At 37.9% G+C, this 16,092-nt stretch overlaps 1 protein-coding gene across 2 annotated transcripts in view; it reads left to right on the forward strand.

Moving 5' to 3' along the window:
• The window catches only part of LOC122790821 (disabled homolog 2-interacting protein-like), a 1,962,433-nt gene that overhangs the window by 1,485,752 nt on the left and 460,589 nt on the right, over positions 1–16,092 (forward strand). For both annotated transcript variants that reach the window (XM_044058453.1, XM_044058454.1), the window contains exon 7: positions 8,423–8,659. In XM_044058453.1, coding sequence (XP_043914388.1) covers positions 8,423–8,659 — 237 coding nt within the window. The remainder of the gene's footprint in view (positions 1–8,422; positions 8,660–16,092) is intronic.

The following is a 16,092-nucleotide window of genomic DNA, read 5'->3' on the forward strand; positions in this document are numbered from 1 at the left end:
TGTTCTGAGTATTGGTGAGATTGCTAGCAGGACTTTCATTCACATACTTTCTGACCATTATACGCTGCATTTGCAGAATTTGCTGCAGCTGACTTACATAGGTTGTTAAAGTTCATCCACTCTCCCATATCTCTGCATTCCCTGCAGCAATGATCTGTATAAATGTGTCTTCTATAACAGTTGATGTCAAACTGCAGCACAGGTCCCGATGCTCCTTTTCTCTGGTTCTACATTTTAGTTTTTTATTAAAACAGCTTTATTGAATAAGAAACAACCATAAAACACAAAATTGTATTGATAACCACATCAGCACCCCCTCTTGTTAACAGTGCTACTGGCAAGTCAGTGCTTACCCTTTAAAACGTTTGACCCTGTAATGTATAGAAACTTTTTGTGTATCTTTGAATAACATCTTAACGCTGCACTATTGATATCTCAACTGTTACCATAAGAGCAGCTATTCCTTGTGAAAAGACATTAGATCATTAAAGCAGTGTTAATTCAGAAGAGACCAGATCCTCTGTTTATTCCCAACTGTTTGGTCGGATATTTTATCTTCACTGATTTTCCTTTTCTTGTAGATATTGCATCATCTTGACTGTCTTCTTTTGTGAGACTTGACGTTTTGTTTCCATTTTCATGTTACTGCCTTTCTGACTGCAAACACCATTAGATTAAAAAATGCCAAGTCAGATTTGTTATAGAGATGCAGCATTTCTCAATCCAAGCATGTAAATAACACTATATATATTACTATCGGATTCAACCAAATTTTGTTACATAGACCACGTAATTCATTTTTGGTTATATTAAGTATCCTACAATGCAAAAATATATACATCCAGCCACCCATTATCTTCCTGACATCCCTTGCAATAAGTGGAAAGCAAGGAGAAGATTCCTGACTGCCAGAAGGGTGTGCAAAAGTTATATTATTGGATGTGTTATTTTCTGTTTAGTTCTATATTGTATACATACATTGTTTGCTTGCTGTATGTCTAATCACTACCCCCTTTCTCGGCACTCACTTCTGTCATGTGGGCAGTCACTCTGGCGAGGTGTCTACAGGATTCTTAGACTGTTGGAAAGGCATTTCCAAGGCTTATGTTCAGAGGACTTACTGACAAGAGGGTATAAGACACAATTTCTGTCTAAGTCAGTTTCACAATAGATCATGAAGGCATCCGAATCTCTGTTTTCCAGAAAAAGACAATTTAAAAAGTGCTAAGGAAATAGCCATGTAGAAAATATTGCCTTTCCTTATCAAGCATCTTTTTTTGTATTCTGATTTTTATTTTTGTTGGACAAGAGCAACATGTATTTAAGAGAATGGAAGGAGAGATTGGTAACTCTACAGTCACTGTTTCTGTTGCTGCCTCAGGGAGCCTGCAACACAACCTTGCTTTTGAAAGATATTATCAAGTTCTGCTTTTTAGGCCCTAAAAGAGGTTTCTAAGGATTCAGGTGGGAGTCAGCATCACTGATTTACAGGTTTATTTATTTAGTTTTTTTTGGTCAAACAAAATCATCTAGAATTTTTCCAGACATTTTGGGCCTTGCAGTAACTGCTCCCACATTCACATATCCTTACCTAAAGGCTTGTCTTATATAAGCTCATTAAGAGAAGCAGCTACTGGAAAATATAAAGACTGAATTTGCCTTCTGCATTCCTCAAACCTGATGAGCAACATTATAGAAGCAGACCTAATTACTATGTAGAAGTCTTTTTTTTAAAATTGGAGTATTGTTAGAAGACTACGGACAACATGTGAAAGGTTATTTTACTGATGCAGAAAATAGCACAGATAAGTTTGAATTTGCTTCATTTAGCTGTTCTTCAGTCATGTGTTACATGCCCTTTACTTGTTTTCTTTTAGGCCTTCTAGCAGTCAGCATCAAGAAGGTACCGAGTACACCAGACTGCATATGAGAAAATGTCATCTTTATCTGAGGGATCTGTGGGATCATTGAGATGATTTATTGATTGATTGAATGATTTATATTTTTGTACTGGGGTAGTGTACTGATCAGTACTGACCAATTTCAGACTCAGTCCAGGTAAAATGCAAACCATTTTGCAAAGCAAAAAGGCAGAAATGTAAGCAATAACGGAGTAGTTCAGATTATTTACATTGAAAAACTGTATATGTATATATATATATATATATATATATATGCATATATATATATATATATATATATATATATATATATATATATATACACATATATATATATACATATATATATATGTACATATATACATGTATATATATATATATGTACGTACATATATACATATAACACCTATATATACATATATATATGTGTATGTATATATATATATATATATATATATATATATATATGTGTGTGTATATATATATATATATATATATATATATATATGTGTGTGTATATATATATATATATATATATATGTGTGTGTATATATATATATATATATATATATATATATATATATATATATATATATATATATACATACACATATATATGTATATATATGTGTGTGTGTGTGTGCGTGTCTGTGTGTATGTGTATATATATATATATATATATATATATCCACATATGTATATATATATATATATATATATATATATATATATATATATATATATATATATATATATATGTATATATATATATATATATATATGTATATATATATATATATATATATATATATATATATATATATATATATATATATATATATATATATATATATATGTATGTATATATATATATATATATATATATATATGTATATATATATATATATATATATATATATATATATATATATATATATATATATATATATATATATATATATATGTATGTATATATATATATATATATATATATATATATATATGTATATATATGTATATATGTATATATATATATGTATATATATATATATATATATATATATATATATATATATCTATACATTCCAGTGAACAAGCAGAGTGTAATGTACACTATGCTCAGCAATTCATAGAATTTATAAATTCAAATGCCCTTGAACAACTAGTATGTTCCCCCACTAGAGGGGACAACATATTGGATTTAATCATCACAAATATGGGTGCCCATTGTACCACACCCGTTATCACTCCCTCCTTGGTCAGATCCGACCACAAACTGATAACCTTGGACATCCTCACCCCTCCACCTCCCCCAGTCAAAGAAACCATAGTCTAAAACCTTTCCAAAGCAAACTTCAAACTACTTGTATCCGAAGTGGAAAGCTTCACTATTCCCTTGCAGAAGGATAATGATATCCAGGATGCGGAATCCTACACCAAGGCACTCTATATGCATCTTCAGGTTTGCATGGACCATGCTATCCCAAATAAAACCAAGACTCCTTCCTCAATCAAGAAGAAACCAGTGTGGTGGACCCCGGCCATAAGCAAACTTTACAATAAAAGGAGGAGACTTATACAAAAAAAGGCCAAATCTCAAGTAGAAAAATCATCCCTGATCAGCCTTAGTAAGAAATTGAGGGTCCTCATCAAGTCAGCTAAAGGTAATTTTGAAAAGAAAGTTGCCAAGGATGCCAAGGATAACCATAAGGCCTTCTATGGCTACGTCAAAAACCTAAATGGCAACTCTCAGGTCTGTTCTGAGTTAGTACAAAATGGAACAAAATACACTGACCCTTCTGACATTGCCAACATCTTGGCTGACAGGTTCAGTGCAAATTTCTCCTCTCCCCTCACCACCTACAGGACCTATTACCATACCAGAGGATTGTGTAAGTCCAATTATTACTGATACGTTGGTTAACAAGGCTTTGTCTAAAGCTAAAAACACTGCCTCCATGGGACCAGATGGTATCCCAGGCTGTCACATACATGAGCTCCAAAAGGATTTAACCCCGCATCTTAATACCCTGTTCAGTCTCAGCCTCTCCACAGGATATGTGCCCATAGAATGGCGCATGGCAACGGTGGTCCCGCTACACAAGGGTGGGGCCACAACTCACCCTGGGAACTACTGACCAATAAGCCTGACCAGTCTGATCTGTAAGGCTATGGAGTGAATCATTATGGAACTCATAAATGGAGAGATTGGGAACCTCCAGTCTCTGGACCCCACACAGTTCGGCTTCATCAAGGGCAGATCATGCCTCCTGAACCTGGTGGATTTCTTTGAGACAGTTACTCAGGCTATAGATAAGGGAAAGGAGGTACACAGGGCTTACCTTGACCTTGCTAAAGCATTTGACACCATTCCCCATTCTGGTATTATTGATAAGCTCACCGGCCTGGGCATAAACCCTTACGTCACAAGATGGATCGCAAACTGGCTCTCAGACAGTTCCCATAAAGTAAGAGTAGCGGGATCTATGTCCGAATCCAGACCAGCAATGAGTGGTGGGACCAGGGCTCTGTCCTGGGGCCCCTCCTGTTTGGCATATACTTCTCAGAAGTACAGGCAGGCACGGAAGGGCTATGGTTGACTAATTTTGCGGACGACTGCAAACTGGGTGCTATAATAGAGTCTCCGGCTGACATGGAGATCCTCCAGAAGGGCCTAAATGAGACTGATGCATGGTGTCAAAGCCATGGTCTCAAGCTAAATGCAAAAAAATGCGTAGTAATCCCCTTTGGAAAAAACAGAGTACCCGCAAACTACAACATAGGAGGTAATCCCCTGAAATCTGAGGAAGAAATAAGGGATCTAGGGACCCAAGTAAATAGTCAGCTTTCCTTTGATAACCATGTTGCCAAAGTGGCTAGAAAATCCTTCTATGTGACCCATCTGATCACGAAAGGGTTCGCATCAAGATCTAAGGATGTAATGGTGCCCCTCTACTCTTCCCTCATCAGACCCATTATTGAGTACAATGCACCAATTGGAATGTACCTGGCTAGACATCTCCAGCAGCTGGAGAGACCACAGAGGTACCTAACCAAGAGGATTACTGGCCTCAAACAGTTGCCCTATGCAGCACGATTGAAAAAGCTAAGACTGTTCTCTGTTGCATACCGCTTTCTCAGAGGCGATCTCTGTCTAACGTACAGAGCCATGTCCAACCCAGAATTGTTGAACATGCTCCATCTTAGCAAAACCAAATCTACTCGAGCTACATGCTCTAGAGATATAAACCTCAACACAACAATGAATAGAACATGCTGGAGGGATAGATTCCCTTCACAGAGACTTCCCTTACTATGGAACAGGGTCCCGATCTACATAAGACAGAGCCCCTCACTATCACTCTTCAAGAGGAACCTTGATGAGTGGATGGGTAACAGAAAGTTCACACCGGGGATCATACCAACAGCACTACTAGATAGTGGCCAAGGGTACTAGCTGCTAGGAAAAGGGTCTAGGGAACTACTAAAGGGGCGGTGAATACCGTACAATATGGCTGGGCTAATATATGCCTTCAGGCAGATAGCCCAGTACCAACCTATGAACCTATTTACTTCAGTTTTTAAATTGGGTCAATCTTCAGTAATTCTCTGAGAGAAGAAGATAACTGGAAAGGAGGTAGGGATGTTCCTTTAGGTGTTATGTACTGTGCTGAAGCAGAAGCATTTGTCTTAGATGAAGAAGTGCTTTTTGAGTTGAATTCTGAATTTGGAGTAAGTATTGATTTTCTTTTAAGTTGATGGGGAGAGCTTTTCATACAGTAAGGTACCTGAGAGGAGAATGCATGTCCAGTGCTGTGGAGTTTGGTTTAAGTGGAGATTTCCATTCTATTAATACCCTTTCTAATTCATGGAGCTGAGATGACACATTTCAATAGCCCAGGCAATGGGATCACCAGAGTCATCAGATTTGGGATCGTAGGGATCATCTGTCATTGTAGTCAGCTCAAGGTCTTAAATTTCCTCCCGATGAAGATATATTGCAATAAATTGTGGCATGCCTGACACTCACAGTATTCAACAATAATCTGACAAAGTATGTTTTGGATAGTCATGGACTATACTATACTGTAGTATTGTGGCACACAGAGTGTGGCACATTTTTTTCTAACCTAATTATGATGCTCCAGATGTCAACTTATCCAAGTTTCATTACAATGGAACTCCATTATTTTATGATAAGAATACAGTCTTTGCTTTCAAGTGTGTAAAATGGGAATATTCTCTCTGGATGATCTCCCTTTCTGATAATTGAAAGAGTTCTTCTAAAGGCAAGAAGACAAAACAGAGTCATCTCAGTCAGATATCTCTTTCTGAATCTGAATAAGACAGCAATGGTTCTTCTTTCTGTATGATGTAGGTGAAGAGGACCTACGGTTTATTTATCTTTTTATGTTATTTATCCTTTGTTGACCAGGTTAGCTCCACTAGACCAATTTGCTCTTGCACTCATGACAAACTTAAAAGATTAATAAATACATATTTAACTTTCCGCAGTCCAGAAGTGAAATGGTAGAAAATTTTAACCACAGCTGACCAGAACTGATTTAGGACACTGCCTAACTGAGAACCCAGGTGACAGTATTTCTGCTAAAGCTGTCAAGTTAGGTCTGTGTTATAGACATCAGGTCATACGAATAAAGCAAATCAGATATAATTCCACTTATTCCTATCATTGCAAACAGACAGTGTAGATTTGGGAATGGAGTTAACAATATAACCTTTGTCTATTGCCACCTCATATTTCAGGTTTATAAATCCAGATAGCACATACCTTGAGCAGGGAAATAATTGTCTCACAGAAGGAAGCTGAATTTTAATGATATTTCATCATGTATGTGGTGTCTCTCAGAAGTGAACATTTTCATTGCAGACCACAAAAGTGAAGTCAGTGTCATCTGTTCCTTTTCATGGACTCAGAGGTTAATGTGTGTCTTCCTTCTTTTTCTTTTAAACTGCAAGACACTACTCTAGACAGACAAGAACAAGCCCAATCTAATTTTGATAGCTTATTGTTAGACAATATAACTAAAACAAAACTGATGAAAACCACACTTGGGCATGAACACCAAATGAAGAAAAAACCACACTAAAATCCAAAATCAAGTTTAAAAGTTAGCGCTGTCGTTTACTGTATTAAGCAAACTTCATCAGACCAATATAACTATGCTGTTCTCTGTTAATTAACTTGATTTGTATTGTACTATGCCCATTACCTCTGCAAAAGTCCTTAATGACACAACAGCAGGCAAGGGTATTTCATTTCATTATCATAGCTGAATTTACCAGGCTAAAAGATACAGTTCTGATGATGGTAAAGGGAGCTGATGACAACATTTTACATGCAGAAGTAAAGACTTTCTTTCTTGTATTGTATTACAACCCTTCCTTTAAATTGTTTGATGCCAAGATTTATTAAATAATTTTAATAATCTTTTGATTTCAATTTTGACTTAATCATCAAAGGTTTTTTTTTTGTCAGTTGAAGTTTCAGCATTACTACTCAGTGAAATGTAGTGGAAGTGCATACCAGAAATTAGTAAAAAAATTGAAATCAGGAATGAGAAACTGATACCATTTCCAAGGTAGGAAAAACTCCTATTGTATTATTCTATGCATAGCATTTTGTAATATTCACAAGACTTGATGAAGGCTAGAAAGGGCTCTAAGACCTGAAGAAAAGTAGTACCATTGCTGGCCATATAGGAGTGCTTTGTGCACCTACTAATGTACATGGAATACTGGTGCAAAACTAACATTGGTCTTCATAGTGACAAAAGGGGTCTGCATTAGATAAAAGTTTATCTAATCGAACGTTAACATCATCAAAAATCCCGGAACTTGAAATCGCAGTTGGGGGGGGCCGCACCCACCCCCGATAAATATATATTCCAATTTTGAGATTGCACTACACTGAGGAAAGGGCAAATATTCCCATCTTCACTGTACCGCGATCTCACAAAAACCATGTTGAGATCTTGGATTTTCGATGATGTCAGCTTTCGAGCAGATAAACTTTCGTTTATCTAATATAGACCCGACAAAAGTACTGCTGATGAAGTTCCAAATGTTATGATTCAATGTTACTATGACATGTCCTCAAAGATCTACTACTATAGAAGGTATACTTGTATACAGTTGAACTGTCTGTATTCATCTGACTTGTGATCATGTTTACCACAGCATTCATTCATCTGGGATAGGCAGCACTATGTGAAAACCTTGAGAGTATTAATGAAATCTGTAAGAGGCTGCCTTACTTAAACTTGTAGAGCATGGGTGTAATGAAAATATATGCTTTATGACTACCTTTAAACATAGTTTACTTAACACTTCACCCAAGTAAAGTCTAAGTTATTACTGGGATATATCATTTTTTTGTATATGCAGTGCTCTTTGACATACATATTAATATGTGTTATTGTTTATATGGATATTCATACTGAAAAAAGTATAATGAGGATTCCTAATAACTGATGACTATGTTTTACATTTTTTTCTAGTGTTTTTCCACGAGAATTGAAAGAGGTTTTTGCTTCCTGGAGGCAGGAATGTAGTAACCGTGGGCGCCCTGATATTAGTGAGAGACTAATCAGTGCTTCACTATTCCTTCGTTTCCTCTGTCCAGCAATTATGTCCCCTTCCCTTTTTAGCCTACTCCAGGAGTACCCTGATGATCGAACTGCACGCACTTTGACTCTTATTGCAAAGGTCACACAAAATTTGGCAAATTTTGCAAAGTAAGTGGCCAGCATTTATTATTCTTAGTCTAAAAAGTGACCGTTATACAAAACTGTTCATTCTTTTATATATGACCACAGTTTACTAGAATTTTTCCAGAACTACAGCTGTAATTAATTTTTTACTAAGACATTTTTGTCTAGCAGCAACTGTTGCATTAATTAGAAGCCATAACTATATTTCAGCTGCAGAAGCAAATGAAGAGAACTTACCAAAGTGGACACCACTCGACAAACCAGAGTTTCACTGCATGAAGGGGACTTCACAAGTAACAATGATTTCAGGTTATTTAGTGGTGATAATTTGTGTAATTCAAAGCTTTGAAAACTCAGATCCATATGTTACTGAGATGCTTTTAAAAACATGACAAATAAATACATAAAAGAGTAAAATTTTAGCAAAAGAAAAAGTAACAAAAAAACTTTCATACTCAGATAATTGTTGGGGAACATCTTTCAAGTTGTACTATTAGAAGGAAATTGATAAGATGGTCATATTTTACATTGAGATTTCATAAATATATCTTAGAACTAATTTTGCATATAATTAAAAAAATAAGAAACATTATTCATATGAATAAAAATATTACTGATGTGAGGTTAAAATCTCTTGATGACATTTATAGAAATAGAGATTTATAGAGTTGTATAGAGATTTAAAGTTATATCCAGTCTGAATATTTTAAAACTTTATAGTAGCAATGAGGTTTTACATTCTGTACAAGCTTTATATATAGTTCATACAAGTTAATTTTGGGGGTTTATTATATTTTATTTTCCATTGATTATTTGTATATGTTTATACAGTTTTTATCTTTATAAAAACTCTGCTCATAAAAACAAATAAGAAATGTAAAACCCAAATATTTGAAGAATATACAACAATATTTTTAAAACAGTGGTAAAGAAGCAAACATCAGCAGCCTTATATATTTTTTCTACAAAAAGCTTTTTATTGCAAATGTACTATTTTTGATCAAATTACAATGTAACAGTGATTCAGTGAAAGTTAATATGCATCTGGGTATAAAACTAGGATAATGGCTATACTATACTTGTTCAAAACACACTGTAAAAGAGCATAAATAGAGGCATTTATTTCATAGGTAAACTGAAATGTAACATCTGATGGTGTCAATTTTTATTCATTCCTCAACATATGGGTTCGGATCCAATCCTCAGATCTGACTTGGCTGCTGTTCTACAGCTTATGGAAACCACAAACTCTTGAGCTCCTCCCTTACCCATAATGCTGTAGTCCCCTCCTACTCCAGATCTTGTTTGCCACCTTTGGGAGACTACATTGTAGCTACAGCTCTCGTGCGAATCTTTTCTTCTAGATTATAAGTGCTTCTTGTTTATTGTTTATTTTGCTGCTATTTCTACTTTTTATCTTACCTTTACCAGTTAGTTCTACTTACTGTAGGTAATTCTGTCTTTTTTACCAGAGTTGGTAATTCTTTCCCTTTTTGCCATTTTATCAGCCAACTTTCTCTTTCTTACGTGAGTAGTCTATTTACCGTTGATGGTATATGTTTCCTTATCACTTGATGGTATTTTCTCTTTTTTACCATTGTTGGTAGATTTTTATCTTTCCTCTCCATTCCATGATCCACCTGAGGCAGGGGGAAAAGACTCCAACAGAAGACGGTGCCCACATGGTAGAGGAGGTCCAGAGAATCAAGGGTCCAGAGATTCTTTCTCTGATAGGCCCTAACAGCGCTCCTGAAAGGAGGCCCAATTGCCCACCTGTGGAGGCAGCTGGGGGTCATTTATCCTTGCACCAGAGAGCCTGGCTAGACTTAACAAAAGATAGTTGAGTGCAGAAGATCATTTACAAAGGCTATTTAATTCCCTTTTCTCTACCACTGCAGTTACAAAGCAAAATCCCCAACATTCCATCCAGTCAAAGGAAAACAGCAGCTTTAGCAATACAAAGGCTGTTAGACAAAAGAGTCACCTAGGAGGTCCCCCCACACCAGAAAGAATCCGTAACTTACTCAAGATTATTTTTAGTGCCAAAGAAGACAGGGGACTGGAGACCAATCTTGGATCTCAACGTTGTAAACAAGTCGGTTCAGCGTACCAAGTTCTGGATGGTCACAGCTCAGTTCATTTTGATTTTCCTGCACAAGGATGACTGTATGTGCCCTACAGAGCTCCAGGATGTGTACTATCAAATACCTACTTTTCTGGCTGTGAGCCAGTCATTAGCAGTTCAGAGCACTGCCCTTTGGCCTCACCACAGCCCCCAGGGTGTTTACCAAATGTATGGCAGTGGTAGCAGCCCACTTCAGACTGCATAGATTCCAAGTGTTTCCATACCTAGATGACTGGCTCCTTACCACCCCGACCCAGCATCTACTGATAACAGCTTGTATACTCCAGACTTGTTCCAATCTGGGCATCATAGTCACCAGCAAGAAATTTCAACTTCAGCCCTCTCAGTCTGTAGAGTTCACAGGAGGCAATTTCAACACATCAATGATAGCATCCCTGCCATTACCAAGGGTTCAAACCATTAATTTTCAAGTCAGCAGAAGAATTCAGAGTTCATCCCTACCAGCCCACAAGGTATTACAAACCCTTGGGTCAATGTTAATGGTGATAGTTCTGCTTCCACTAGCCAGATACCATATGAGAATTATACAATGGACAATGACAACCCAGTGATCTATCTTACATCAACCCTTGTCCACCAAGAACATCATTACTCAGGCCTGCAAGAGATTCCTTTGGTGGTGGATTCACTCAGATCAACTATTGCAAGGTCATCCATTCATCTTCCCTCAACCCAAAGCCATTGTGACCACAGATGCTTTCCATATTGGGTGGGGGGGGGGGCATTTCTTAGGGAAGATGGTTCAAGGCATATGGTCCCCCGAAGAGGGCAACTTGCATATCAATGTGCTGGAAATGAGAGGAGTACTCCTAGAGTTGCAGGCATTCCAAGACCCTCTCCCTTCCGGGACTATTGCAATTCAAACCAGCACTATATCTGTGGTTTGGTACATCAACAAACAAGGAGGAACCAGATCTTACCCCTTGTGTCAAGAAGCTATGAGTGTGGTACAGGGCTATCTCATCAAACTGATTTCTGAAAGAGATGCACATTCCTGGGAAATCCAGTGCAATAGCAGACAGGTTGAGCAGGTCTCTCCGCAAGAAGGTGATGATAATGATTTTCTGCCAGTCGGGTCAACCATGCTGTGACCTATTTGCATCCCTTCTAAACAATAAATGCAGCAGGTTGTTTGCTCTGATACCCCCATCAGTGGAGTCACTGAGATATGCTGTACTTCATGACTGGCCCCCAGGTCTCCTCTAGTCTTACCCTCTGACTCCCCTAATTCCCAAGTTTTTACAGAAAGCATCCTGACTGATGAGCAAGGTCATCTTCATTGCCCCAATAGCTTCGACAGATTTGGTTTCCCTTCCTGTGGCTTCATCTACGGTAACCTCCTTGGATTCTGGATCCGATTCCCGACCTCCTGTCTCACCTGCCAGACATGACTCACTCGGACATCTTGGTCCTCAAGTTAGTTGAATTAATAGCCAGACAACCAAAGTTCTCCTCTCTAGTGCTCCACATTCTTTTAACTTCTCACAAGGCTTCCACCAGAAAAATATACAAGGACAAATGGAAAAGATTTGTTCTTTGGGTACAACAGCATGACACGGACCCTTTTTCAGCACCAGTACATAAGATCCTTGAATTCCCGACTCCCATTTTCAGTGAAGGGTCTAGTCCTTCTACAGTTAAGGTTCAGCTAGCTGCTGTCTTCAGTTTTCATATTGGAATTGATAATTCTATGTTAGCATCTTCACATCTTTGTAAGGCCTTTATAAAAGGAGCCTTTCTACTAAAGCCCCCCTTCAAGAACCCTACTCCAAGTTGGGATCTAACTTTAGTGTTACTGGCCCTAACTCAGAGACCTTTTGAACCTTCAGTGAGATGTGAGTTGCAATATCTGACTTGAATAATGATTTTTCTTATAGCTATAACATCGGCTAAAAGAGTGTCAGAACTGCAAGCCTCCTTAATTAATCTTTCACAAGGACAGAGTGTCTTTTAGAACCAACCCTTCTTTCCTTCCTTCATAAGATGGTGTCAGGATCTAACATTAATCAAGCCATTAATCTGACTGTATTCTTTCCAAGTTTCTTTAACAAAGGTGAATACATGTTGCATTTTTTTTATGTTCACAGACAATTATGTTTATATCTGCACAGATCTGAGAAATTTAGGAAACTGACCAGTTGTTTGCATCCTTTTCAGAAACCAAACTGGGCCAACCAGATTCATAGGCAACTTTATCAAAATGTTTGACTGATCATATTTCCTTCGTTTATGAAAAGCTGAGTTTGGTCAATGGATGATATTTGTGCAGCTGAAACTTGGGCTAACCCTCATAACTATATTACTCATTACAAACTGGATCTGGCCTCAAGGGGAAGAGCTGCCTCCGCCTCTACAGTACTCAGGAATATCCTTCCTTAGACTCCACCGGGATTCAGGTAGCTGTCCCATATGTTGAGGAATGAATGTGAATTGACAACATCAGATGAAGTAGTTATGTACTCACCATAACATTCCATCTGTGTTGTCCATTTTTATTCTTCCTCAACTCCCCTCCCTGCAGCCCCCTATCATGTTTCTTTGATGACTTCTGGAACAACTGGAGAGTGCCTCAGGAACCAAGTTCCTTTTCTTTGAGCTCCAGGTAGAGATTTTTCAAAGTATGTGAAATGTAGCAATGTTTTACTTTAGGGAGCTGCAAACATGGTTATGGGTAAGGGAGGAGCTTGAGAATTTGTGGTTTCCACAAGCTCTAGAACAGCAGCCAATTTGGATCTGAGGACCAGATCCAAACCCATATCTTGAGGAAGAATGAAAATGTACAACACAGATGGAACGTTATGGTGAGTGCATAACTTCTTTTTCATTTAAGAATAAATTAAATGTGGTGTCGTGAGTGATGTATAGAAGAGGCAGTTTAAAGTTAGAGGCAGTTTTATTTCATTATTCTCTGTTTTTCTTATGCAGTACACACCTTCACTTTGATTTTTTTTTTTTTGAAGTTTGACACATCAAATAGATAAAAGAAGCATTGTGAGGTATTTAAGTGACGTTGTAAGAGTGATCAGCAAGTGCACTACCACTTTTTTCCTTTACAAAATGCCAACTCTCTTAGCATCTGTTCATCTTTTGTGAGAAGCTTTTATTATTGTTTCCCATATTAGCAAAATTGCTGTGTTCCATAGTTTCCTGATCACAATAATGACACATAAAATTCTGTAATTCCAATCTTAGAACAGAATGAAATTGTATTTTAAAATACTAATTAAAAATGTGCCTAGTGCAGATAAATGCAATAGGTGTAAGTCTGGATAGTAAGCTTGATGGGCATATCAATTATAAGAGCTGGTGTCCTGTACTGCCTCTCCCACTCAGTGTATATTTCATTCTTTTATTTTTCATTGAGGAAGGAAGTAGAAGCAAGCGTAGCATGAAGGATCTTATACAGCATTACAGTAAAACCAACAGCTTTGAAATTGTCAGATGTAAATGAATATATACCATCTGTCAGACTACAATTGAGAAGTGGTAACAACTGCAGCATTGGCACATAGTGTACCAGCTGTAGTTAGGTTCATTGCCATGCACTGCCATCCTGCAGTTTAATTTATTTTCTTTGTTCCCATTTGGGGATTAAGGCTATTAATGCAGTTGCAATTTTCTGTTTGGTTCTCTGTAATAGTTTAGTAGCAGTTTCGCTGTCAGACCCAAATCCTGTTACCTTCTTTTATATCAGATACGTCTCTGGTCCCAGGTCCAAGTCTGTTCATTATAATCCTCGCATTATTGCTATTATCATTAAATCATTTCTTCCAACTAGAACTTTATTTTAGTACAACTGTGACTATGCTTACACGTGCTTTAAGTGTTTGCAGGCCTTCCCCTGCAGTGGTAAGGTATTATTTATAATCTGGATGACCTAAATTTGAAATTGCTCCTGCTGACCATTAAGGCCAATCCTGGTAGATGTCAGATTGAGCAAGACTTGAGCATGTTTACACATTCTTCACAAATGGAGCTTCTGTGATAAAAAGCAGCAGTTTCTAGCATAAGTCTGGTGCATTGTTTATCAACGTTCTGTGGGAGAAGTGAAAAAAGAATGTGGCATTTCTGTTGTCACCATGCTAATTTAAATTGAGAAAAGTAAGGAGGACCTTAAGGAGACTGTTTTAGCTGAGCATGACCCAGCTTTGCTGATTTCACACTATGGCACTGTTGGAGTCCTAAGATATACAAAGCAAGTCAAACCAGAGTCCTTGTGCACCTTGCCAATATCAACCCTCTGGCTGTACCACCTATTGCAAGGAGGGTGATGGCTGAGAGACCTGGTGTAAATTTAACGGCACCCATCCAACTGTCCAAGTTAAGTTTGAAGGATGAAAGCGAACTGAGTTTTTGGACATGCTGGAGAGTCTATTTCAGAGCAAGGGCACTAGGTGACAAATCTGTCTCTCCACTTAGTTTTATTTATTTCTTGATGAAAGTTTAGATGTCTAATTCTGGAGGCACAGTTTGTCATTCTGTGGAAGAGGGGGATAAGAATAATTGGATCTACAATGGCATGGTAAGCAAGACACAGGTCTCTTCTCAGGTGCATGTGCACTACTGAGTAAAGGTTAAGGACTCCAGTCTGTTTTTATAACTAAGACTTTTGAGACCAGAGATGCTTTTTTAGGAACCTCTGTGATTTTATATTTGATTTTTTCATATATCCAGCCAAGTACCTTCCTAAAGGTGCATCAACCCATGTGCCCACAGCCATGATTACTGATTTGTAATGTAAAGGAATGGGCTGATTTTATTAATCTTCTTTCCATTCATCACTGATGGGTTCGGTTCTGAACCCCTCAGAACCATGTCGGGCTAATACCAAGCTCGCGTACACTAAAAAACTCTTGAGCTAAGCTGCTACCCACAATGCCCTTCTCCCTGTTACCTCAGATCTCGTTTGCCGCATAGTCATATAGCCGTGTTTCACCAAGCTCTCAAGTGGTATGTTTTTGATATTTTTGATACATATCTGGTGCGCCTGTTGGATCAGCTGTTAATGGCCAGAGGGATACCAAATGTTCCAAAGACTCATCCCCCTCTGGGATTTGGGTCTATCTCTCCTAGGACTCTGACTTATACTCCTCCTTTGGACCCATCCATTCTGAAGCCCATTGCTCCGACGTCTTTTGTGGAACCCCGTTCCTCAGCGCCGACAGTGATTGTCACTGAGGCTTCAAGGCCATCCCTTTGGTTCTCGGTTCCGATGGAACCGTCCCTTCCACAGACTCATGGTTGGGGGACAGAGTCCTCAGTTCAGGGCACGGTTCTGAGTGTTTTACTGGTTCCCCCCTTGGATCCAGGG

The sequence above is a fragment of the Protopterus annectens genome, chromosome 16.part0 (genome assembly GCF_019279795.1).
Source record: "Protopterus annectens isolate FY-2018-M chromosome 16.part0, PAN1.0, whole genome shotgun sequence".
Taxonomy (NCBI): Eukaryota; Metazoa; Chordata; order Ceratodontiformes; family Protopteridae; genus Protopterus; species Protopterus annectens.